The sequence below is a fragment of the Schistocerca cancellata genome, chromosome 4 (assembly GCF_023864275.1).
Source record: "Schistocerca cancellata isolate TAMUIC-IGC-003103 chromosome 4, iqSchCanc2.1, whole genome shotgun sequence".
Lineage (NCBI taxonomy): Eukaryota > Metazoa > Arthropoda > Insecta > Orthoptera > Acrididae > Schistocerca > Schistocerca cancellata.
This window is the reverse complement of record NC_064629.1, coordinates 937,117,149-937,144,538: the sequence shown is the minus strand read 5'-3', so window position 1 is coordinate 937,144,538 and position 27,390 is coordinate 937,117,149. Positions and strand designations below refer to the sequence as shown.

The window sequence follows — 27,390 nt, the reverse complement described above, 5'->3', positions numbered from 1 at the left end:
GTAATTTTGTTGAAATTTTGTCATAATGAGAAACATTTTTAATTTTCTTTTTTGTTTTAAAGATTTTATGGTGGGCATTACTTCTACTGGTGTAGTGACAGTCATATTCATATTACTGAAGCTACTTGCTATGACTGGTGTGATATATTCCATGGCAACTTCAGAGCAGTTCTCTCCAGTAGAGAACAGTTCCCAAGCAATCTCAAAACAGCTCTGGCTAAAGTCGTCTGCATAAAATGCAGTAGATCCAATTCATAGAAATACTGTTGTAGATGAGACACCATTTGTTGTTGCAAAATTCTGGAACATGTTCTGAATTCAAACAAAATGTCCTTCTTGGAAAGAAATATTGACTTCAAAACCACAACTATTGTGTAACTTGACTTGCACTTTCTACACACAATATCTTAAGAACAATGGGTACAGGTTTCCTGGTGGAGTTGGGGGCTTCCAGATTTGCATAAATCTGTTGTTACAAAGGGTGTATACGACCCGGGACAACCGGGAGATCCAGGAAAAACCCGGGTAATTTTTCATCCGGGAGAAAACGGGAACTTTTCATTGTTTTAGTTTCCAGTTAATTTTGTCTAGTTTTGACTGGTAAGAACCAAAGCTCTAACAAAGGATATTACTGTATCCCGCTACTGAGAATAATATTTAAACAATAAAACATAAATGAGAGAAAAACGAAAATAACTTAAATAGCAAAGGAAATGCACCATATACAACAATGACACACAGTGCTCTTGCAAGCGTCAGCCAATTGAAAATGTGTCAAAGCTTTAAGAAGACTATGCAGTGCTTCATAACAAGTTGGCTCCAATGAGCGTGAAGTCGCAACTGTATACATTCGATTTGTTTTAGCAGTTACTCGTAGGCTCATGCACATGCGCAGTTGAGTCACGTTTTAGTAGTAGATTCTCTCGCTTCTGGCAACAGGAATGTGGCTGTTCACTGTGCAAGCAGTCGCAGCAAGCAGCTAGATGTTACCAGGAAAAGGGAGCGCCAAATTCATATTCTTGAGGGGAAAAAAAGACTTGTTTCAAAAAGCACCTAGCATCTAGCTCACATTTGTCTATCGATTATTCATATGATTTTGAAACGCTTCCCTGTTGGTTTTTGAACACATTTTAAGTTGATTGCAGAATGAATCATAAGTTGACCTTTGAATGCATGCATAGTGTACATGATATATCTGTCAGGTGAATTCTAGAAAAACTTTCCGTAGACAAAAGGGGACGAGGCTATACGAGCTGACGGAGTAAAGGCGAACGGATGAATGCCAATCGCTGTCTGATTATGTGGCTGATATGCTTTGCGAATGATCAGCATTGTTATAATTACTAGCAAAATCCATAGATTCAGACTACCAGAATGGAAATAAACGACTGACAGGGATAACAGGTGAGAAAGAGGACGTATTGTCCTCTCCGTGTGTCCAAGAAAATGAATTTTGACAGAAAATTTTTGACCGGATCGCTGCACTAGTAAGGACCGGTTGTACAGTCCCTGGCTATCAGCCGCCTCAGTTCTATTCTGGAAGTAACGCGGAAAACGTTTTGTTTGAATACGTAATAACGCCTAACCGGAAAATAATCGCGAGATAACTAAACTTGTGATTCTGGCAGGGTTAGTGAAGTTAATCGGCGAACAAATTTTGACAGTGGCAGCAATAGCTACAGAATTGGTGATGACAAGATTGTTTGTTAGAACGAGGAAGGAGAAGAAACGGGGACATCACACAAATTATGGAAGAATAAGACGATTCCAAATTTATATAAAAATTTCGTAATACTACTTTTCGATCTTATGCTTGAGAAGCTGGTGCGTATGAATGAAATGTGAAATTATTTCCTAACATAAAGCTTTTTGCTGGTAGTAGGTTTAATAGGCAGTTGATATTGGTACTTATTGGATTATATTCTGTCGTGTTATAAAAATGGCCATATTTGGTGTGTTACAAAATTGGTGGCATATTAGAAAGGCCTGTTTTGTTTTATCTAGCAGACAGTGACAAAATAGACGTAATCGGATCGAGAAACCACACCAGTCTAGGGTATTATTTGTATTAACAGCTTTTTCAGTATTAGATAACATTTCGATTTTTCATGTAACAAAATGTTAGACGAACTTTGATGATGTAATAGATTCTTTCGCAGAAAAGAAAGCACGCCATGTAAAGCTGAGGCAAGATTAGAGGGGAAAAAAAAAAAATGCTAGGAGCCACGGATTGAAGAAATGCGTAATTTCTTGCTTATCTCTTGTCTTTATTGGTTTTATGTAGCCTATATTTAATTTTATGTCACAAAAAACAGCAAGTTATTAACTAATATGCAATAAAGAGTTTAGATTTTCTTAAGAGTTCTTGTTCTCTAGATTACAAATAATCCCATCCGCTATTAATTGCGAGATTTTTTTAAAAGAGGGGCAGGCTGTCAAACCGGATGACTGGGAGCATTTCAATTTCCACTCTCTTGAATATAGTTTGGACGTGCGTTAGAAAAATGCTTTATGAATAGGCGTGGCACTGTGCTTTGGCATACTTACGACCAAATAAAATGTCTTACATTTCCTTGAATACATATGTTTTCTGTTTCAGACTTTTCGGAAAGATGTGCGCTACAAGATGAACATATTTTGAAAATTCGAGCATCGACCCGGTTCGCAAATGTCGTAGATCCGAGGCTGATGCGCAGAGCAGTCTGAGTTATATTGGGTAGCCTCCACGTGACCCGTGTTTACACTTTGTGATTTTGCTGTTTCCCCTTCGTTTACTCTCACGTCAAATGAAAACAAAACGGATATCTGTGGCTGGAAGCTATCAAGTAAATTAAAACACATTCACATAATTATGGAAGGCTGAAATATGTCATTAGTTTCAGATTTTATTTTATTTCCACTTTTCTGACATTCAAGCATTAATCATCTTGCAGAACAATGAAGTTGTTTTTGTCTGTTTGCTAAAGAAATTTGACTCTTGTTAACCTTTTCCACAGAGGCAGTCAATGTATTTGGAACGAAATGTTTAATTCCACAGTACTGGCTAGTCTCAACTGTTTGCTGCATTTCAAGTGCACTTTTTCATTTTCTAGCACGTATGGCATTATGCCATAATAAAGAACCAAACATGATATAATACAGTACTGGTGCTTCAAGAAAATTTACATCCCGAAAACCACACTGAAAAGCTTAATGTCAGGTCGAGGTCTACTTCATTGGGAATCTGGACATACGAATGTGCCCTGTATGCACTTTAAATGTGCACATTTTAATATGGTTCACGAAATTCCGATGCTCTTGCAGTATCCTCTGATGTCTTGTTTCTTTTATGACATAATGTATGATCTTTCAATGTTTTACACGTACGTACATAGGGGCTTCCTACGTCATGATAGCTACCCAAGCGCGGTGTTGCCTGTTATCTGCGCTCTCTGGCAACTGCTGAAACGAACCTATTTCTAACAGGTCGCGGGAAAATATTGCTAATAGTGGTTTGAAAAGCGTCACTTTCAAAGTAAATAACCTTTTACCGTAAGTTGAACTATGTGCAAGAATGTACCATGAATTTATTAAATCACAGAGCGTTTGACTCTCGTTTAAAAATCAACTCTTTGATGATGAGCCATTTAGAAGAATTTCGAACCGTGAAGATCAGACACTTACGTCATTATTAAAAATTTTACTGGCACATTTGTGTGATATATCTTAAAGTGTAACACGCGCAAAAAAAATCAACAGTATATGCGAAAGCTTAGCTTCTCTTGCAGCTTCAGACCAATATTATATGTGAAAGCTTTCCTTTTCTTATAGCAACACTATGTATATTAATTTAAACTATTAACTTTCCCTGTATGTGTGTTCGTGCTACTTAACAGTAATGTTGCTGTTGGCTGACTACATCACGTGAATATCCGCTGTCGTTGGCTGGCGAGACCATGTGACAGGAGTTACGAACGGTTTACAAAAGCGCATCGAAATCTCGATTTCAGTGATTCGGAAAGTAACATGCGGTGTTTGGTGGAATTCCAATGTATGTTTCCGTAATCAGAAAATACGCAGCGTACATGTTCCTGCACATCAACGATCTTTCCAAAACATTTATTTTTCCCTGAGTTTCGTTTTCTAAAGTGCCGGGAAATTGTACGCCCGTGTATAAAACCGCAACAAATTAAAGGATTGATACAGTAAAATATACTGTCACCCGGGACAAAGTGTATTTTTAACCGGGAAATCCGGGAAAAATCCAGGAATTTTTTTTTCCTTCGCCACGTATACACCCTGTTACAGTACCACACCAACAGTTACTTAAGGAAATACATTTGTATGCAGTATCTAATCAGACCTGCAACTGGACTGAAAATTGAAAGGCAGAGTACAGCTTGCCCCTTTCTCACTTGATATCCTGGGAACCATGGATGAAAGGTAACAGGCAAATTGCATGTTTGTAGATTTCCTGGAAATGTTTGACACACTGCCTTACTGCAATCTGTTAACAAAGGTTTGAGCATATGGAATAGATTTCCAGAGATGTGAATGACTCAACAGTGCCTTTAAGTAATAAAACCAAGTAAATTGTACTCGACAGCAAGTGCTCCATCAGTCACAAGGGTATTGCCAGGATTGCCCCAGGGAAGTGTGATGAAATCCCTCTTGTTCTCTACACATGTGAATAATCTGACACATGAGGTGAGCAGGAAAGTATTGTCATTGTGTGACTGTGAGAAGACTTGGATGGAATTTCTGTATGGTGCCACAAATGACAGCTTGCCCTTAATACAGAGATGTATAAGTTTGGTGGGTAGACCACATAACGAATGAGGAGGTATTGAATAGAATTGTGGAGAAAAGAAATTTGTGGCACAACTTGAGTAGATGAAGGGATCAGTTGGTAGGACATGTTCTGAGGCATCAAGGGATCACCAGTTTAGTATTGGAGGGCAGCGTGGAGGGTAAAAATCGTAGAGGGAGACCAAGAGATGAATACACTAAGCAGATGCAGAAGGCTGTAGGTTGCAGTAGGTACTGGTAGATGAAGAAGCTTGCACAGGGTAGAATAGCATAGAGAGCTGCATCAAACCAGTCTCTGGACTGAAGACCACAACAATAACATAAGTTAATGCAGATGAGCAGGAAAAAAACCGTCCTCTAATGTTCAAATACAGTGTTAGTGATTTGTGGCTTGGCACAGTCAAGCTGATTAGATGTCTAGTAGCATTTCATAACATTGGAAATGGAATGAACACATAAGGACAGAGTTAGGGAAGGCACCTGGTCGACTTTAGTTTATTGGAAGAATTTTCGGAAAGTATAGCTCATCTATAAAGCAGACTGCATACAGAACACTAGCACAGCCAATTCTTGAGTACAACTAGAATATTTTGGATCCCCCACCAGGTTGGGTTAAAGGAAGACATCAAAGCGATTCAGAACCTTGTTGCTAGATTTGTTTTCAGTAGGTCTGATCAACACACGAATTACAGAGATGCTTTGTGTGTTCTTCCTTGTAGGGGAAGATGGTGTTCTTTTTACAAATCACTGTTGAGAAATTTTAGATAACCAGCGTTTGTATCTGACTGCTGCATGATTCTTCTGCTGCCAGCATACATTTCATGTATGGACTGCAAAGACAAGATCAGAGAGATTAGGGTCCGTATGGAGGCCTATAGACAGTCATTTATCCCTCACTCCGTTTGGAAGTGGAACAGAAAAGGAAATGACTGGTAGTGGTAAAAGGTATCCTCCACCATATGCGATATGGTGGGTTGCAGAGTATGGTATGTAGATAGAGGGTCTGTAGGTAGTGATAGGAAAAAATTTTTATGTCAAAATTTGGTGTTACATTTTACCAAATTTGGTGTTCCTTTTTGCTACTGTTTTCAAATTCGTTTTTGTGCCAAAGTGAGTGTTATTTTTTGCCAAAATCGGGATTATGTTTTTGCCATATTTGTTGTTATTTTTTGCCAAATCAGTGTTTTTTCCAGTTTTGGTGCTGTTTTCTTTGTCATTTCAAAGTTCATTATGTGGGAAATGAACCGTAATTTTAAGATTACCTGTACACATGAATCTCAACCTTGAGGCGATTAGAAGTCAAAATTCAATTTTGACATTCAATTACTATCAATTATGAATATTAGTAAACTGCCATACTCAGATATGACATTTTGAGAAGGAACGATTACAAATTTTGTGATATCTCATAAATTTGGCAAATTTGCATTATTTTGCAAAATCAACTTACTTTGCATTACCTTTCGTGTTGGAATTTTCAGTAAATTTTCATGTCCCTGTCTATAGGTTATCCTAATAGAGGAAACGGAGCTCTCCAAAGAAGAATGGAACAAATTGTCACAGGCTAGTTGGACTGGCATGAAAGTGTAACTGCAGTGATGGAAAAATCTTAACTGGCAGACAGTTAAAGAAAGGAATTTTCTCTCCCAAAAAGTTGCTTTGAAAATTTCAAGAACCAGCTTCTAGGGTTTAACTGTGGTTGCACTTCAGCCTCCTATTTAGTGATCCTATGAAGATACAATTAGACTAACAGCTTGTTTAGAGGCACACAAGCTATCATTTTACCTTTTCGCACATAATCCGTAGATTTGTAGAGCACTAAGAGGGGGTTGGGCAGAAATATGGAAACACTATGAGAAATGAATGCTTGAACATAAATGTCACGTCTTCAGTGCCCACTAGTCACCAGATCTCAATATTATTGAGCTCTTGTTGTCTACTTTGGAGAGAAGTGACCATGATCACTATCCACCTCCATCATCATTACCTGAACATGCCACTATTTTGTATGAAGAATGGTATAAGACTCCCTCGAACACCATAAAGGACCTGTAGTCATCAAAACTGAGACTACTGGAATCTGATCTGAAAGCCAACAGTTTTCATGCACCATAATAGACCTGGTAGTGTGTTGTGTTGTGGATATTTCCATATTATTACCTGCCCCTGTATGTAGATGTCATAAGCTTGTAAGACACCATGTAGCACATAAACAGTCTTGGATGTTACCAATTGTCAACAGCAACAAGGTGGTTTTAGTGGATGAAATCTACCCCCATCCCCACCCCCCGTCTGACACTGTCCCCTCACCCCTGTGGTTTTAGTGGATGAAATCTACACACTGACCCCCCCCCCCCCCCCCCCGGTATCCTCGCCCCCGTCCCCCTGTCTCCTGCAGCAACTGTTGCTGATGTTTAGTGACTTTTCTATTCAGGTATCTGTGCAATGTGTTATTTTTACACTGTAGTGTTAAGGAAGCAGAATGTTTCTGGGAAATGTTTTATATCGGTGACACTTTCCTGTGAAAACTATTTTACTCAGTTGTGGTTACCTTTTATTTCACTGAAGTGTTATTTAAATAGTTTTATATTCTTGGTACACAGTAGAGCTTACCACTCTTTCATGTGTCTTTGTGCAGAGAATGGAGGGAATGGTCTCCTGTCACCAAATATGTACAGACAATATATCGTACCACAGCTAGTACAGATATTCTGTGTGCGTGATGCACAGATTCGGTTGGTTCTGTTGAAGCATTTCAAGCACTACTTTCACATGTTTACTTTGGAACAGTTGAAGAATCAAATACTGCCTGAGGTATGTTCAAGAATCAAATTGCTTCTCTTGCTCATACTTGAATTTATTGGGGTAATTTTCTCTGCCTACTTATCTCATTGCTCCGTGGCTTCAAAACTAGTTTAGCCTTCATATTAATTTATAGCTTTTATTAGTTTTTGAGAAAAGAAGCTATGATACACAATTTGGAGGATTTATTTCATCTGTGTACCTGGTTCACAGTTGTATTTATTGACTAGTGTACCTGCCAGTGCTTCAAAATTGCTAAATATGTACAGAAATTGGATACGTGTACTAATCTCCTTCTCCACCCTCTTTCTGCCCATCTTGTCTCCCTCCCCCCCTCTCTCTGCCCATCTCCTCCTCCAGCTATGTCCATTTCACCCCCCCCCCTTTTCTCTGTCCATCTACTTCTCCCCCTATTTCTGGTCTTGAGCCCTGTTTATTGTTATTGCAAATTCAGATTCCATAATAGTATTCTAATTATAAGCTGATAAGTCATAAATAAAACTTGTCTGTCTTCTTTGAAAACTAACAGTGAGGAAGAAAATGAAACAGCACATTGTTGTGTATACAATTATATGTAACGCACTCACAGGAGAAAAAAACACAGCATTTTCTTTCTCGCAGTCAGTTTTAACAGAAAACCTGTACATTGTTGTTTAAAAACATGTATATGACAGGGTGTAGACACCACAAGACAACTGGGACATCTGGAAAAAAGCATGGGAATTAGTCTTCCAGGAAAAACCCTCGAATTTTGTAAAATTCCAGGAATTTTTCGTTGTTTTACGTTTAGTTTTCAGTTAAATTTTTATAGTTTTGACTGGTAAGAGCTGATGCTCCAACAAAGAATTTTACTTTAGACCTCTACTGCAGAATAATACTGCAGTGATAAAACATAAATGTGAGAATAACACCAAAATAAAACTTTAGTTGCAAAGGAAATGTGCCATTTACGATAGCAAAACTTAGTGCACATACAAGTGTCTGCGGGGGAAAAGATTGCAAATGATGGTTCGAGAAGCATTACTTTCAAAGTAAATTTCCTTTTACATAAGGTGAATTATGCTATGTGTGATAATGTGTGATTAATTTCTTAAATTGCAGAGAGTTTGACTCTCATTCAAAACTTAACACTTCGAGGATCGGCCACTTAGAAAAATTTTGGGCCCAGATCAGCCATTTATGCCATTATTTAAAGTTTTACAGACACATTTCTGTTTGATATGTGCGAAAGCTTAGCTGTTCTTGTAGCTATATGGTGTGTGTATTAATTTAAACCATTGACTCTTGCTATTTGTGTATTCACACTACTTAAGTGTTGTTGCTGTTGCCTAAAAACATATGCTCTGAATATGTGTTGTCAGTGTCTGGTGCGATCATGTGACGTGAGCTGTGATTGGTTGACAGAAGCATATCACACAGTGTAAATTCAATTTCAATGCTTTGGAAGCCACCATGTTCTATTCGCTGGAATTTGTATTTCTACTTTTGTAATATGAAAATATGCAGTGTACACATTGCCACACATCAAATATCTTTCCAAAACAGATTGTTTTTTGCTGGATTTTGTTTAGTAAAGTGGTGGGGAGTTCTATGCCAGTGTATAAAATCTTCACCACTCAAAGGATTGATAAATTTTACAACTCCAGGGGAAAGTATATTGTCACTTAACATGTCCTACAGAACACAAGAACACATCTCAGTTTTAACAGTATTGGGGGTCACATCTGTTTGTCACCAATCAATGTAAAATTACTCGTGAGGTGATACAGTGGGTAATGCACTAGGCTTGCATTTGAGAGAACTGGAATTCAGATCCCCATTTGGCTATCCAAATTTATGTTGTCCATGTTTCTAAAGTGCCTTTAAGGATGAAATGCTCAATTTCCTTCCCTTCATTGCAATAACTGAATTACTTGTACATCTCTAAGGACATCATTGGGGATGGGATGTCTAACACTAATTTTTCTGTTTTCTTTCAGTGTAATATATTTCTGTTGTGTGTGATTTTCAAATAGGCGTATGGAACAGTTAGAGGAAGTTGTACCGAGCGAGGTGTCACAGTGGTTAGCACACTGGACTCGCATTCGGGAGGACGACTGTTCAATCCAGCGTCCGGCCATCCTGATTTAGGTTTTCCATGATTTCCCTAAATCGTTTCAGGCAAATGCCAGGATGGTTCCTTTCACAGGGCATGGCCGACTTCCTTCCACGTCCTTCCCTAATCTGACGAGACCGATGACCTCACTGTTTGGTCTCTTCCCCCAAATCAATCCAATTAGAGGAAGTTTTGTCCTGTGTTGTCAGTGAAGTTGTAATTTTGCTCTGTCTGAAACTAGATGATTAATCAGTTCATGCTTATACTTTCTTGTGAAATAATTTTATGTAAGACATTTCTTAGTGTTAACAACTATATTAACTAAAAAGATCAGAAGACAGTGCTCAGAGCACCAGTTCCGCAACTGAGTAAACAAACTATATGGCACAGAATTTAAGATAAAAGTAACTGTAGTTGTGTTTTCCCATACAAATTGTATGAACCCACAGTGATGGGGGAGAAACAGGACATATACTCAAGGGCTGAGACAGCTCATTTGCAGACAAGCCATAGATGTCAATGGAGACAATTGAAGAAGAGGGAATTAAATTATTATGAAATACGTGGTGTTTTAATACCATAATGAATGTTCAATATCCACATACCTTCCAGTTGTATAGAGGCTGGTCACACTGATGCCTGTTGTAGGTACATCTGTGTTAATAGCGATACATAGACAGTGTTCATAGGGAAGAAAGAATGTTTGAAGCATGCTTTATACACAAGTTTGTTCCGTTATATACCCTACATGTGAGCAGTTGAAGATTTCTTCATCTGAAGTTCTGTATTTAAATTAACACATAAATTGCATCCACATAGTAGGCCATATTTTGCCGATAATAAACATTGTCTAATATCAAGTGACACTTGTGATATGTAGTAATGAAAACTTACATTTTATTATGAATAAGTTAATTAGCAGGTACTGCAGTTCCGCTACCACCTCTTACTATGGCAATGGTGAACCATCCATTTCCATGTGAGAAGGTATCGTTTATGTCCAAACTAAAATTAAGGGAACATCCAAGAACTACACAGGGTCCATCGACGAGGGCGTGGGCTGCAACACTCTTCACTGGAATGCAATTGTTCTTGTCTCTTGACGTTGTTGTTAGTTTGATGTTTTCTATATTTTTTTACATGATATCAAAGATCTGAAGCTCTAACCTGTAGACCTAATTTTTGTGGCTTGTAAACAACAATTCGTGCAGTATAAAGTGTGTTAAGGGACTTAGTTCTGTTTTTAAGTGTCTAAGCTGTGTTGCAATGTGTGATAAGTGTGGATGTTGGTGCAGGGTAGTCCAACAGGGTGGTACGTTGAAGATTGTGGGTTAGTGTTCGGTTGGGGCAATTGTAGTGGGAGGGGGGTGGGGTTGGGGGAAGACCATGAGAACTAGGTACAGGTAACTAGTAATAGGCAAAAGGGAAACAGCTCTTCAGCTTCCTCAATTATTTTTGAGCTTACAGTATCTAATAAGTTTGACTTATTACCTGAAATAGGAGGGGAAGGGCCTCGTACAGTTGCAGGTCACAGTAGGGTGTAGCAGACTTTTTAGAAAAGAAACTGAGTGTAGATAGATACCAAAAGAGATAAGGAAGAAGAGTCTTGCTGCAAGGTAGTAACAATAGCAGGGATGTAGGGCATATGGTATGAGACAAATTAGGAATAGAAGAAGCATTAAAAATACTGAAAGGTCATTTCCCAAACTCCATAGAGCAGATAGATATAACCTCTATAACAGTACAGGTAGTAAGAAAAACCATTATTTCTTTAAAAGCAAAAAATTCAGCTGGTGTTGATGACATTTCTAGCAAATTGCCAAAATCCTGCTGCAACAAGTTCAGTGAAGTCAGAGCTCATATATTCAATGTCTCTCTCAAACAAGGTATCTTCCCTGAAAGGATGAAATATGCTATTATAAAGCCCCTCTACAAAAGAGGCAGTGCCTCAGATGTTACAAACTATCAGCCTATCTCTCTTTTGACTACATTTTCTAAAGTTCTCGAAAAGCTAATGTATGCCAGAATAGTCGGTCACCTAGAAAAACATGCAATAATTAGTAAAAACCAGTTTGGATTCAGAGAAGGTATCTTCACAATCGAAGCAATATTTTAGTTTACGAATAACATTTTGGAATGCCTCAACAAAAGGACATTGCCTGTGAGCGTATTTTGTAATCTGTCTAAAGCCGTTGTGTTAGTCATAGAATACTTACAGAGAAAGCATGCCACTATGGACTCTGAGGAAAAATGGGCAACTGGCTCAAATCCTACCTGCAGTGCAGACAACAGAAAACAGTGCTAGATGGTAACAATAGTCACATAGGAGTAGTAGAGTCTGACTGGGGAACAGTAAAATATGGAGTTCCACAAGGTTCTATCATTGGTCCCCTGCTCTCTCTCTCTCTCTCTCTCTCTCTCTCTCTCTCTCTGTCTCGGCATTTAATTCTAGATCAGAGGGTATCTTACTGTCTATCACAATACTTGTGTCATCTGTAAACATTGCAAAGTTGCTTGCTCTGTTTTATATTATAGGACACTGATATATCAGTGTCCTCAAATATACCATTGTCCTCAAACAGAGCAAGCAACTTTACAATGTTTACAGATGACACAAGTATTGTGATAGACAGTAAGATACCCTCTGATCTAAATTAAATGCTGGCCATTTACTTGAGGATGTTCTGAACTGGTTCACAGTAAATTCTTTATCAATAAACCTAAGCAAAACTAATTATATTCATTTCCATTCTGGTCACAAAAGTCCACATGAAATAAACATTATACTTGAGAGCCGGAGAGCAGATTGTTTGAAATCAGGCTTAATTGGGAACAACACATCCACCAGACCCTGAAAAAGGCTCAGCTCAGCAACATTTGCCATTCGTTTCATTCACTTATGTGTTATGGAATAATCTTCTGGGGCAATTCACCACTATCGAAAAAGGTTTTTACAAGTCAGAAAAAGGTTGTCCGAATTGTGTGTGGAGTGTCTCCAAGAATCTCACGTTGCAATCTTTTTAAGCAAATAAGGATCCTAACCACTACTTCACAATATATCTTTTCAACCATGGCACTCATGCTTCACAATCCTGCTCAATATGAAACATGAAACAAATGAAATGTACCATCACCATAACACAAGGAGGCAATGTGACATGCATTGTGACCTGAAAAATCTGTCCCTGGTGCAAAAAGGTGTGAAATAAACAAGCACAAAAATCTTCAATGCACTTCCAAGTAATATAAAGTGTCTACGAGATAAAGAAGTACTGCTCAAAAATAAGCTAAAGGAGTTCTTGCTTGAAAAAATCTTCTATTCTCTAGAAGAATTCTATAGCAGAGATAGCTAGTTTTATTTCCCAAATACTATTGTATATTCCTGCCTCAATATATCTTGCTGTGTTAATCAGATTAATTGGTGATCTGTAAAAAATTGAGATTAATTGGTGATCTGTAAAAAAATTGCTTGGACAAAATCAGAATGTTGTATCTGGAACTCTGCTTGTGAGTGTAATTTTATCCTACCGATTGGGTTTCTAACTTGTATTATTAATGTTTGTTTATTGTCCTTATGTAAACTAATGTAATAATGAACTAAATGTTTTTGACTCCTTCTGCATCCATGCGTTAACACGCAGAACTGGATCTACGGAATACGTATTGCAATAAATAAATAAATAGGGTACCAAATAAGTATTGTGTAGCCAAGTGAGGACATAGGGAATTAGTGCAAAGACTTTGGTAGTAGGCGAAATAGGGAACAGTGTGGCCAGAAATTACAGGATTAGTGGTGACCTGAATGAAACTGAAGTAGAAATCATGCACATAAGTGTGAATTTTGTGGAGGTCTTAATGGCACCATGACTGGTCTTGGGTTAACACTGCTGTGAGCCATGTGACCACTGAGTTGAGCAGACTGCTGCTAACTGAAATGAATTCTCATAAGAGTACTGTGCCTGTTGCTACAATTGGAAGATGGTGATGTTCTAGACATGTCCTAGAGAGGGAAAGACAGGTTGCTTGAGCTTCTTGCAGAGTGTGTACACGGAGCCAGCTTCACACAAAGCAAGATTCCTGTGGTTACTGGTGTCTGAGGGTACCATTTTTAGCTTAGGATTGGGATTTGGCACCCTGTTGCTAAATAAACTAAAATAACAGAAGAGCTGCACAAAATGCTCAAGGGTAAACAGAAGAATGTTAGCTTATTTCATCAGAATATTAGAGGATTGAGGAATAAGGTAGACGAGTTTCTTGTCTGAAAAGATAGAGGGGTCCTGTGCCTACCTGGGCACCATATAACTACAGGATTCGAGAAGTTAAATATAAAACTAACATTGTATTCATGTAGAACTAATATGGGAAAAAGAATTGTTGTTGTATTTAAGACAGAACACAAGTTCAAAAGCATTGAAACAAGTAGATTTTGTAGCTATCAGCATACAGAAGTTTATTTATTTATCATATGATGATTCAGAGCTTGGATCAAATACTTAATTTTAAAAGTATACAGTGTAAGAAATGACAAACAAAATACATGTACAGAATCAAATGTTCAAAGTATTATGCTAAATTACCTACACATTACAGAAGTTCTTAGATTTCTAAGTCCAATCTGTTGATCCAGTTGAGCCCTTCAGGTGATGATGGTGGATGTCATTTGTTGATCCCCCAAAGGCTCATTTCGGGCATTCACCAACAATGTAATTAATTGTTTGCAGATTGTTTGCAGGGCAGCTCCACAGTCACAATCTGGAGACGTTGCCCAGCCCCATTTGTGCTTTAGATATCCGCAGTTCACTTGTCCTGTTCGGATGCGGTTGATGGTTCTCCACTGCCATCTGGGGACTGTGAAACCTGGAACTCGCATGGAAGGCTTTTCAACCAGATGACCATTGAACACTGACGATTCTTCCCACTGACTGCTCCATACTTCGTTGATGTTAAAGTCGGAGGCTTCAAGATGTTGTGCAGTTCGCCAAGGTGGTTTTCTTGACTTCAGACGCTGATGTTCTGCTATTAATATATCGCTGTGTACAGGTAGCTGGGGGTTCTTCTGAATGTTTCTTCAGGAGAGCATCTGATCTCCGTAGAGCTGGAGGTTGGATGTTACTTAAAACTGGTAGCCATGCAGTTTGAGTGCTACGTATGCAGCCTGTGATAAGTCTTATTGTCTGGTTGAGTTGCGCATCTATCTTGCTACAGTGAGCACTGTTCATGCAAGTTGGACAACAGTATTCAGCGACAGAGTATGATAGTGCAAAGCAGTTGATCTTAGGGTTTGAGCGCTGCAACCCCAGGAGGTACGAGCAAGCTTCTTACTGATATTATTACAGGTCTTCACTTTTGAGGCCACGTTGGAGAGATGTTGTCGGAGAGTTAGGGACCTATCGAGTGTTATTCCGAGGTACTTCGGTGTGCTGCAGTACTTCAAGGTTTGGCCTCGGAGTTTAACTTCTGGTTTATAGTCAGAGTGTCTGTTCTGTAGGTGGAATACTGAAGTAACAGTTTTCTGGGGGTTTATGCGGAGGCACCATTTCCTGAAGTATGTGTCCAGGATTTCCCCCCTCAGGGGGCTCAGCATTTAGTTGCTGGGTATGGGCTTGGCGACCCCGGGGTCCCTGAGCTGGGGACTGGGAAGCGCCACCAGTTTTCATTACCGTAAGCTCTGAGTGTGCTTCAACAACCACCGTAAGGCGCGACGGTGGAACGTTGTACGGTACGGAGCCCGAGGATCTTGGCTTAACTGCCTGGGTTGCGAGGATGGTATAACCCCCCCCCCCCCCCCCGTTTGTATTAGGCTTACCTAGGCAAGCGGGACTCTGTCTGGGTGGACATTCCTTCCCCTAGCTGCTCGTGGGACGACCATGAAACGAAATACGAGTAGTGCACAAGCACGAGTGCCTAAGAAAGGAAAGTTCGATGCTTTACAGTATGACCCCCAATCATTCCCTTCCCTGTCCACACCAGAGGAGGAACGGCAGTCCAAATTACCTGGTGCGACGTATTCTCCTCGATTTATGGTTTGCAGCCGAACAGATGGGGACTCATTTCTGACCACAAAGCCTCAGTTTTTTGTGGAAAATTTAAAGGACAAGTTTGGAGAAGTTGAGGGCCTGTCTAAAATGAGGTCTGGAGCAGTCATACAGACAGCATCCCCAGCACAGTCACGGGCATTGCTTGTTTGTGACAAGCTCGGTGATGTTGCAGTCTCCATTACGCCTCATAAGAGCCTCAATATGGTTCAGGGACTTATTTTTCATCGTGACCTGTTGTTGCAGTCTGATGACGAGCTCCGTGCAAATGTGGAACGCCGCAGTTTCCACTTTGTTTGACATGTCTTCAGGGGACCTAAAGATAGTATGGTCGCCACCAGCGTCTTCATCTTGGCTTTTGAGGGAGACACCCTGCCCGAGAAGGTCAAGGTGATGCTATATCGATGTGATGTTAAGCCTTACGGCCCTCCTCCCATGCGCTGCTTTAAGTGCTGGAGGTTTGGGCATATGTCATCGAGATGTGACGCCAACCCTACTGTCGGGATTGTGGACGTGCCTACCACCCCAACGTCCCGTGTTCGCCACCCCCTGTTTGTGTCAGCAGCGGACAGAAACATTCACCTTGCTCGTCAGACTGCATGGGTTATCAAAAAGAATGGAAGATTATGGAGTATAAGACCTTGGACAGGCTCACTTACACAGAGGCTAAATGCAAGTACGACCGACTTCACCTTGTGCGCATTTCATCAACGTTTGCTGCAGCAGCTTCGATGTTGCCATCCCTGGCGATGAGCCCCCAAGATCAGCCACTTTTTGTGGTTCCTCCAGCCCGGCCGTCTATTCCTGCCCCCCAGCTAGTTGTGGGAACACCCTCTTACGTTGCTCCCCGGTTATCAGCATCGGGAGTAACAACCCCTCCTTCTTTGGGGACTTCAGTCCCCACCCCTGAGCCGGAGAAGTGTCCGCCTCCTCCGGCTCCCCTCGCGCAGAAGGGATCGCTTGGTGCCCTCCCTTCCACGGTTACTGCCCCTCCAGATGTCAGCCAGTGGCTGAAACAGCCACCACCTGAGGGCCATAGGGCTTCCAGGTCTTCCTCGGCCCATGAGCCTGGGTCGGAAAAGCCCACCCAGCCTGATAAACCAAAGGACAAACGGGACGCTACCAAAAAGAAGAAAAGCAAAAGGAGAAGGACATAGAGACAGAAAAGGAGTTCACCACTGCACCTGAAGATGATGTGGAGCACCTAGCGTCCCCTCAGATGTTGCTCAATCTGCAGCTCCTGTGGAAGTTGATCAGGCTACTTCCCAATCGGTGGCGGAGAGCGCTTCCAAGGCGTAACCTAAACCCCCCCCCCTCCTGCCCCCCACCCAGGTTCTTTCAAGTCTTCACAGTCAGATACCCTTATTACCCTTATCCTTCAACGGAATTGCTGTGGTTTTTTCCACCACTCTGCTGAGTCGAAACAGCTTTTGCGCCGCTTCCCTGCCACTTGTCTGGCCCTACAGGAAACCTGGTTTCCTGTTCGGCAGACCCCTACCCTCTGTGGCTACTGGGGTTACTATAAGAACCACGTAGAATACGACTGGGTGTCTGTGTTTATGTTCTTGCCACTGTTCCTAGTGCCCCAGTGTCACTTCACACGGCTCTTGAGGCTGTGGCTGTTAGAATCTGGGCAGGAATGGAGCTTACCGTCTGTTCCTTCTACCTTCCCCTGGATGAGGTTGCCCCTCTTGCTGACCTCGCTGCCTTGTTCGCCCAGCTCCCCCTGCCATTCCTCCTTTTGGGGGACTTTAATGCCCACCAGCCTTTATGGGGTGGGACCCAGATCTTGGGCCAGGGTAGGAACGTTGAGGCTCTCTTGGCACAGCAGGACATTTGCTTCCTTAACACTGGTGCTCCCACATATTTTAGCTTGACTCATGGCACATACTCGGCCATTGACCTCTCTCTTGGTAGCCCAGGTCCTCTTCCATACCTCACTTGGAGGGTCCACGACAACCTCTGTGGTAGCGACCACTTTCCTATCCTGGTTTCTCTTCTTCAATCCCAACAAATACTTTTGAACAAAAACAATCTCAGTTGCAATTTTTTTATTAGTAACAATTATGTGCTTCACATTTGTAAGGCATCATCAGACTATCTGGAGACAATAGAACAAAAACTAATATGACAAACCAGTAAATAGAATGAGCAGGGTTCTGAGCTGTGCAGGGACACGTACAAGGGACAGTAATATATGCAAAAACTCACATAAAAGTGTAGTAGGATAAGCTTAATCCTTTAGTTGCCACTGAAGGGCATTAAATAATAATAAGAAGTGTCTGGATATAACATCCAATCATCAACTGTCTTATCAGATACGTGAAGGACCCAAGTGGGAAATAAAAGTAGAAAAGTTAAATTAACTACGAGTTGTAACAGTAATGTGATTTGTTCTCATTTTAAGTGGTCTCACATATATCTAATAAGTTTTTAGATTGTTGACATTAAGCAATGCAATTAGTGCAATCTGTTACATTTGAGCCTTTGTGCCATAAAGCCTTTGTCCATGATACAAGTGCGGCATATCCAGCAGCACACCTCACAGTTGGTTCTGTTCTTCTGTTTGGCAGACCTATGTAGCTGATCACATGTAAGCATGGCTCTGTGCTGTCTACACCACGCTGAGCCTGCTTTAGTACACATAATGTACCTAACTGGTCTAGTACTTTACGTATTTTAGATTCCCATTTCTTCTGCCACCCACCAGTAATTTTACATTCCACTTTTAATTGCTGTGAAGATCCTTCACGCATCTGGTAAGACATTTGATGATCAGATGTTATATCCACTTGCTTCTTACTTTATTTGATACCCTTCAGCAGCAGTTGACAAATGAAGCTTATCTTACTACATTTTTACATGAGTACACACACACACACACACACACACACACACACACACACACACAGATATATATTACTCTCTCTTGTACACGTGGCTGCACAGCATAGAACCATGTCTCATTTTATTTCCCATTTTGTCATACTAATTTTTGTTTTGTTGTCTCCAGATAATCTGATGTGGAATTGTTATTAATAAAAATAGTTTTGCAACTGAGACTGTTTTCATTCAAAAAACTAATTGCTAATCTTTTCTTTGATGAAGCTCAAAGCAAGAAAATAACTGTATGCCCAATAACAAATGCCTCATCTGATCATGATGCGCAGTTAGTTAGGATAAATAATATAGTGTGTGACAGTATAGATAGATATTACTCAGTAGAAATCAGTTAGAATAACTAATGACTTTAAGACAAATGTTTTTAAGAATAGTTTACAAGAGATGACCTGGGATGAAATTTATAATGAACCAAATGCTGCCTTACATATGACATAAAATTTAATCTCATCCATGATAGATTCACAAATTCATATCATTGTTTAAAAATAGCTTTCCAAATAAACTGATCAGAGAAGACCTTGAACAGCCATTTAACAAACCCTGAATCATGAAAGGGATTAAAGTATTTTATGAAAGAAAAAGGGAAATGTATCTGTTGGCGAGAACAACTAAAGATCCCACAGTAATTGCACACTACAAAAGTTACTCAAAATTACTAGAATATTAAAAAGCCAATAAACATGCACACTATGTCACAAATCAGTTAACTCTGACAACAAACAAGTCTGTATGGAATGTAGTAAAATGGCAACAGGCCACACAACAAGACAATTTCACTACTGATTTAAATGGAAGGGCTATAAATGATAAGTCACAGGTGGCAGATAAATTTAATAATTTCTTAAATGTAGAAAATAAGGACAATCAGTTACAGAGATGAATCAAAGTAGTGTATTGATAAAGCAACTCACATAAAATTCAGTTAATGAATGTCTAACCAACTTCTTGTTCTGAAATTAAGAAAATCATGTATTCTTTCAAAAATAGCTCACCTGGATTCAATGTTGCTTTCAGGAGGGTACTAAAGATGTGTTCCCATATAATAAGTGCAGTCTTGTCTGAAATGTGTGATGCATCCCTAATTTAGGGCATTGTTCTGTAGAGGTTAAAATATGCCAGTATGAAACGCCTCTTCACCAGAATTTTTGAGAAGGTTAGGTATTCCAGAATAGTATCCCACCTGAGCAGCAATAATATCTGCACTAAACCACAGTTTTGATTTTGGAAGAATTGCTCAACAGAGAATTCCATTTACACATTCACTGACTTAATGTTACAAGCATTAAATAATGAAATAGTGTCAGTTGGTATTTTTTGTAACCTATCTAAGGCACTTGACTGTGTTAATCACAATATTCTCCTAGATAAATTTAGGTTTTATTAAATTGATCGTATAGCCAATCAATGGATACTGTCGTACCTAACCAAAATAATGCAAAAAGTTGGCCGGCCGCGGTGGCCGTGCGGTTCTGGCGCTGCAGTCCGGAACCGCGAGGCTGCTACGGTCGCAGGTTCGAATCCTGCCTCGGGCATGGGTGTGTGTGATGTCCTTAGGTTAGTTAGGTTTAAGTAGTTCTAAGTTCTAGGGGACTTATGACCTAAGATGTTGAGTCCCATAGTGCTCAGAGCCATTTGAACCAATTTTTGCAAAAAGTTGTAATTAATAAGTCAACCAATGTAAGCAGGAGATATTATTCTGACTGGGGAGAAATAAATTATTGCATTCCACAAAGCTCTGTCTCAGGCCCACTATTGTTTCATATATATGAAACATCATTTCATCTTAATATGCAACAAGCATATTGTAATCAGTTCAAATGTATGTACAGCAACAGAAGAAATGGTAAATAGAAATCTTAAAAGTATTATCAAGTGGTTTCCTGTTAACAATCTTTCCTCAGTTTCAAAAAAAGACAACATATTTATTAAAAATGGACACAAACAGTCTCATCCACAAAAACATTTATTTTGATCGTAACCACTTTGTCGGTTTTTCACCCGCCTCAGACCCTCATACCGAAATATAAACATGGAATGGATTTAGAGGGATGTCTGATAATAGTAGTAACGTGTAAAATATATTGTTATAATGTTATATATGATGTATCTTACATGTTACCACTGTTATCAGATATCCCTCTAAATTCATTCTACGATGTGTGTTCATATTTCAGTATGGAGATCTGAGAAAGGTAAAAAACTGACCAAAACTGGTTACCATCAGAATAAATGTTTTTACTGTAGAGACTGTTTGTGGCCATTTTTAAAGTACTTTTTGCCAGACTGCTGTTTTCCATGAAAAACTTCTCAAACATTACAACATATTCAGTTGGGCACAACTGGAGGTACGACAACAATGATAAGTGTAACACATGGTAAGGGAATAATAGACATGGTGGAAACTGGAAACTCTAAAATTTTTAGGTATCCATAGTGATGAGAATTTAAAGTGGAAAGAATACATTTTGGAACTTCTAAAACAACTTAGTTCAGCAATATTTGCATTTCAAATAATTGCAGATCTTGGGGAGAGAGAAATCAGTTGGTTGACATTTTGAATGTTTTCATTCAAGAATGTCATAAAGAATGATCTTCAGGGGTAACTCATCTTTCAGGAAAAATGTCTTCATTACTCAAAAATGTGCTATAAGAATAATATGTGGTGCTCACCCATGATCATTGTATAGTCATTTGTTTAAGTAGTTAGCCATTTTTACTATTGCTTCACAGTATATTTATTCCCTCATCAAGTTTGCTGTAAATAACCAACTGCAGTTCAAAAGGAACAAGTATGTACATAATTACAATACGAGAAGAGAAAATGGCTTTCATTACTCCTCATTAATGTTTCTTCAGCACAAAGAGGGGTGCACAATGCTGCTATCAACATTTTTGATCACTTATATAAAAATGTCTGACAGACAGCAAAGTTAAATTTGGAAACAAACTGAAACAGTTTCTCCTTGATAAATCTGTCTGTTCTGCAGAAGACTTTCTGTTTTTGTAATCTGTAAAAGTTTCTGGGTAGGAATTACTATCTCACATCCATACTAAAAAAAAAAGTTTTCAGTGCAAGCACACTCAAAAGTTTTTGAAGTATTGTCTGAGGAAATGACTGATATGTTGGTGGAGTTTCTGGAATTAAATTGTGCATCAGTATTGGTACTCATATTAAAGTTATCAGTTTAAATGCCAATGATGTAAAGCATCAACATTATTGTCAGCATACTCATCTGGATAAATACTTTGATGTTAATCTTGAACACAGTATACCATTCACTGTGTCTTGGTTTAACCCCATTTTTTTTCCTCATCTGTGCATCTTATGAAATAGGGACATAAAACCAGTACTCCACTGCGATGGTTGAATTGTCACTAAAGTCTCCACATGCATTCATCGCAGATTTCTTTATGAACAGTAAAATTTCATCTCTGGTTTGGGCTAGGGGTAGGGTCTTTGACTCATAATCATATCTTCCCGAGTCCTGGGTTTGATCTCAGCGACTGCTTGAATTTAGAATAAAAATCATAAGCAATAACTACTGAAGACTTCTATTATAAGTAGCTAACCTTGTTCTGCCAAAGGCTTTTTAAAAGAGGGCAGAGGAGCAAACAGAGATGTAGGACACCCTCTTGCCTTTGGGGTAGGAAACTGCCCATAGGAGAAGAATTAGCAGTGATTAACAGCATGAGGATGCAGAAGGCAATGGAGTCCATTGCATTAAATACAGTCAAACCTCGATATATCGAAGACCTGTCTCTATCAAATTTTTTCTTCATTCTCTTCTCTTGGAAGCCCAAAACCTTGATACTGTGAAGAAAACCTGCCATTGTATCGAAGTTTTTGGAAGGTTCTAGAAGGGCAGATTTTACCTCTATATATTGAAGTTCTATGGACAAAAACTCTTAATATCAAAATCACCTCTATATATTGAAGTCTTTCATATGGTACGTCTGTGTCTCAAATTGCACGCAAATAGGGAAATCCCAGTCCCTCTGCTCCTTGCATCGATGTGTCAGTGAGATCTGTGCGGTGGTGGAAGTTCCCTCACCCTTTGTGCAGGTGTGATTTGAGGCAGTGTTTGTTTCGATTGTTAGCTGTGTCAGCCATGAGCTCTACATGAAAATGTCTGACAGTAGCTGAAAAGCAAAAGTTAATTGCTGATGTGAAAGCAGGAGTGAAGAAAAAGAAAGACACAGTTGCAGAGTCAGGGGTTGTGGCAAGCACACTGCCGACAATAATCGAGAATGAAGACTGTGTGATTACCGCAGATGAAGGGACATCAGAAATGACGACAAAAGGACGAGTTTCCAGATTTAGAAGAGTGTTTAGTGTAGTGGTTCCGACAACAGAGGAACAATAACGTGAATTTTGGTGGACTTATTTTGAAAGAAAAGGTAAATTATTTTGCAACAGCTGAGTGGGGAAAGTGCCAGTATAGATAGAAAAATTTGTGATCAGTAGAAGTCAGAATTGCAGAGGATCATTCAGGATTACAAACCAGATGATGTTTTTAATGCAGATGATCTTGAACTTTTTTACAAACGTCTTTCAGACAAAACTTTGACTTTCCTAGAAGAAAAATGTCATGTCGGCAAATTAAGCAAAGATCATGTTACTGTTCTGTTGGCAGCAAATACAAGCAGCACAGAAAATCTCCAAGCCAAGTATGATTTAGGAGTGGGATTAAGATTCAGGGTGAAACGACATCAATGATAAGATCCAGTGATGGCATTGATATCCTCAGTGGAAGTAAAGAAGAAATATACGATCTGTTTAATAGAATGAACAGTTCTCAGCATACAGAATACGGATTAAAAGTAAACCAAAGAAATACGACAGTAATGAGGAGTAGCAGAAATGAGATTAGAATTAAATGTAACATCCAAATTGGTGACGATGAGGTAGCTGAAGTAAAGGATTTCTGCTACCTTCAAAGCTAAACAGCACACAATGTACAAAGTGAGGAGAACATAAGAGCTGTATCGGTAAAAGCTAAGCCTGATTTTGCTCGAGATGATCTACGTGCTGGCAAGGTGATAAATGTCGAGGAAAAAGATTTGTAACAGGCAGCCATTGTGGCATCTACTGCAACCCAGTTTTATTAGCCTTCTCAAGTATGTGGGGCTCTCTTCTGTCGGCTGCTGACGAACTGGTGGGGAGCTGAGGTGTGGGAATAGCGAGGTACCGAGCGTAAACAAAATAATTTTTAAAATAAATGATTATTTATTTACAACAGAGGCCCATCTTTCAAGTATCAAAACAAGTAAAATCGATTTGCCACAACGGGCAAACTTTCGATTACAAGTATCGGCATAATTGACAGGAGCAGATAGCTGACACTTAAGGTATGATGCGTGTAGTGAAACCGTAAATGCAAACAAATTTTTGAAGGCAGCAGATTGTGGCTATCTGTGAAACAGACCCAACAGTGCATTCGATAACTTATCAAAGCACACGAGTGAAACATTAATGCTCAAAACTTAAAAAGAATAAAAAAATTATACGCATCTGCGAAGCAGACGGCAGAACAATTAATCTGAGTTTTTAAGAGTACACTGTGTGTGTGTCCGTGAAGGAGACAAAGTAACATAACATGTTTTATAATCAGTACTAAAACAAACAGGTAATGCAGTAAAATATTTAGAAAGGAAACAAACTACACATGTCTGTGAAGCGGAAAGAGAAAGACGTTAATAAAAATGTTTTAAAGAAAAATAAATTGTACGTGTCCACGAAGCAGATGGAGCAGAATGCTGTAACAGAACTTAAATTTTTCAATATTTAACAAGAGCTTTACTTTAGGATTGCAAGTGTTTCCTCAATTCAGAACAGATTCTAGAACATATGCATTAAACAGGAAGTACTTGGCAGGACACAGAAAGCTGACCAATTTTTACAGTCAAATCAGAAATTTTCTCTGGGACGGAAAGCAAAAGTGACCGTATACGTCACCTATTTCGTACCAATCCCTACGTACGGTTTACAGACACGTATCCCGGCGAACAGAGACCTCGGCAGAATTCGGGCGACGGAAGTGAGATTTGTTAGAACTGTGCGTCGAACTAGAAAGGACACGATCGGGAATGAGGTGAATAGAAAGTAGCTGGTATCGAGGTTACTTTTAGCAGTATCATAAAGAAATGCCGGCATTAGTGGTACGGGCACATAATGAGAACGAATAGTGAGAGACCTGCCGAAAAATATTTCAACCTAAACCTTGTATGAAGAAGACTGTGGAGAAGACCAAGAAAACATTGGATAGAGGCTGGAAGGTCAGGTGCTCTGGAACAGAACATGAAGGGGATGGCGAGCACACCCAGGAAACTGGAGCTGGAAAAAGATGATGGTGATAGAAAAGCACACACAGTGGGTAGATGAGCTGCTTAAATCATTTAAAATATTGCATAGTTGCACCTTGGTAATTGAGGCAATGACATCTTGTCAAGCCCCTAAACTACTAAAAGAATAAAAAAAGTTGGAAAATATGCAATGGGGATTGAAATTTACAGTGCCTTTCATTACAGTACAGATATCAGCACGAATGCAACAATTTTCTTTATTATTATTTTTTTTTTCCGAAGACCACCCTTCACTTATTTAGTTTATTCTTAGCTAAAATCAATACGACACCTGCTAAACTGTTTGAGAAAGGGCCAGATAGTCGTGCAGTGTTGGAAGTAGTACTTGTGGTGTATGTGAAACACCCTGTACCTTCCAGCCCACAGCAGCTATTTTCACTGAAGTTCAAGTTTTTGTCCAGTTGTACACCGAGGTATCTAACATATAAACTAAAACGTGGCTTTTGTGTTCTTCAGAATGACACGGGGAAGGAATTTTCAGAAATGTAAGCTGATGAGTGTTTGTCGAGGTGTAAGGATTGCTTGTGATTGGGTAGGATTCAGCTGAAGTCTCAGTTTTCTGGCCCAGTCATAAAAAGCCTGAAGATCAGTAATATTGTTTATAGGGCCATTTACGTTTTATGATCTGACATCTAGATATGGTCAAGGTCAACCACATAGTTGAGTGAGAGGGTACAAGTGCCATTTCCATTATTATTATTAGCAGCTGCAAGTTTCACAAGCTATGAAAACTATTTGCTACTAATGTCACAATGCTCTGCCAGCTTTTGCTTGGCATTTAATTTACCAATTCACCATATGTAATATTTTCACATCTTCTCTTTTGTTGCCATAGTAGTATAGTCTTGGTCTTCCAAGAGATCTTTTTCCTTGAGGATATTCTGTACATACTTGATGGGTTGTCCTTTGTCCTTTCTCTGTGGAGCTCAAAGTGCATATCCAATTCAATGAAATCTCCTAGCTTTAATTTTATAGAGAATGTCTGGTTATCCATATACACCGAAGAGCCAAAGAAACTGATACACCTGCCTTATATCGTGTAGGCCCCCCCACGAGCACACGACAGAAGTGTTGGACACGACATGGCATGGACTCAACTAATGTCTAAATTAGTGCTGGAGGGAATTGAAACTATGAATCCTGCAGAACTGTCCATAAATTTGTAAGAATATGAGGGGTGAAGATCTCTTCTGAACAGCATGTTGCAATGCAGCCCAACTGTGCTCAATAATGTTCATGTCCAGGGAGTTAGGGGCCAGCAGAAGTGTTCAAACTCAGAAGAGTGTTTCTAGAGCCACTCTGTAGCAATTCTGGACTTGGGTGTCACATTGTCCTGCTGGAATTGCCCAAGTCCGTCAGAATCCACAATGGGCATGAATGGGGGCAGATGATCAAACAGGATGCGTATGTATGTGTCACCTGTTAGTCATATCTAGACATATCAGGGGTCCCATATCACTCCAATTGCACATGCCCCACATCATTACAGAGCCTCCACCAGCTTGAACAGTCCCTTGCGGACATGCAGGGTCCGTGGATTCATGAGAAGGTCTTCATACCCATACACGTCCATCCTCTCAATACAATCTGAAACAAGACTCGTGTGATAAGGCAACACGTTTCCAGTCAACAGTCCAATTGCAGTGTTGATAGGCCCAGGTGAGGCGTAAAGCTTTGTATCATGCAGTCATCGAGGGTACACGAAAGCCCATATCGGTGCTATTTCAGTGAATGTTTCACATGCTGACACTTGTTGATGGCCCAGTATTGAAATCAGCAGAGCAATTTGTGGAAGGGTTGCACTTCTGTCACATTGAACTAATTTTATTCAGTCATTATTGGTCTTGTTCTTGGAGGATCTTTTTCTGGCCACAGCGATGTCAGAGATTTGTTGTTTTACCAGATTCCTGATATTCACGGTACTCTTGTGAAAATCAGGAAAATCCGAACTTCATCATTACCTTGGAGATGGTGTGTCCTATCCCTCGTGCGTCGACCATAACACCATGTTCAAACTTGCTTAAATCTTGATAACCTGCCATTGTAGAAGCAGTAACCAATCTAACAACTGTGCCAGACACTTGGTGTCTTATATAGGTGTTGCCAACCACAGCACTGTATTCTGCCTGTTTACATATTTCTATATTTGAATATGCATGCCTGTACCACTTTCTTTAGCACTTCAGTGTAGGGCATAATACTTCTTTGTTTGTTAATATTCTCCAGTCCACTGCATTCTTAACTTGAATCCTGCCAAGTATCCTCCTCAAAATTTTCCTTTTAAAGATTCTTAAAGGGCAGCTCGTTTTGTATTATCACGTAATAGGGGAGAGAGAGTGGCAGATATAATACGCAAGTTGGGATGGAAGTTTTTTGTCGCGACGAGATCTATTTACGAAATTT

General features: G+C 39.6%; 1 protein-coding gene across 3 annotated transcripts in view; it reads left to right on the top strand.

The window, feature by feature from the left end:
- LOC126185131 (protein-associating with the carboxyl-terminal domain of ezrin) overlaps positions 1–27,390 on the top strand; it is a 113,465-nt gene that overhangs the window by 63,338 nt on the left and 22,737 nt on the right. For all 3 annotated transcript variants that reach the window (XM_049927958.1, XM_049927957.1, XM_049927956.1), the window contains one exon: positions 7,427–7,602. In XM_049927958.1, the coding sequence (XP_049783915.1) occupies positions 7,427–7,602 (176 nt within the window). The remainder of the gene's footprint in view (positions 1–7,426; positions 7,603–27,390) is intronic.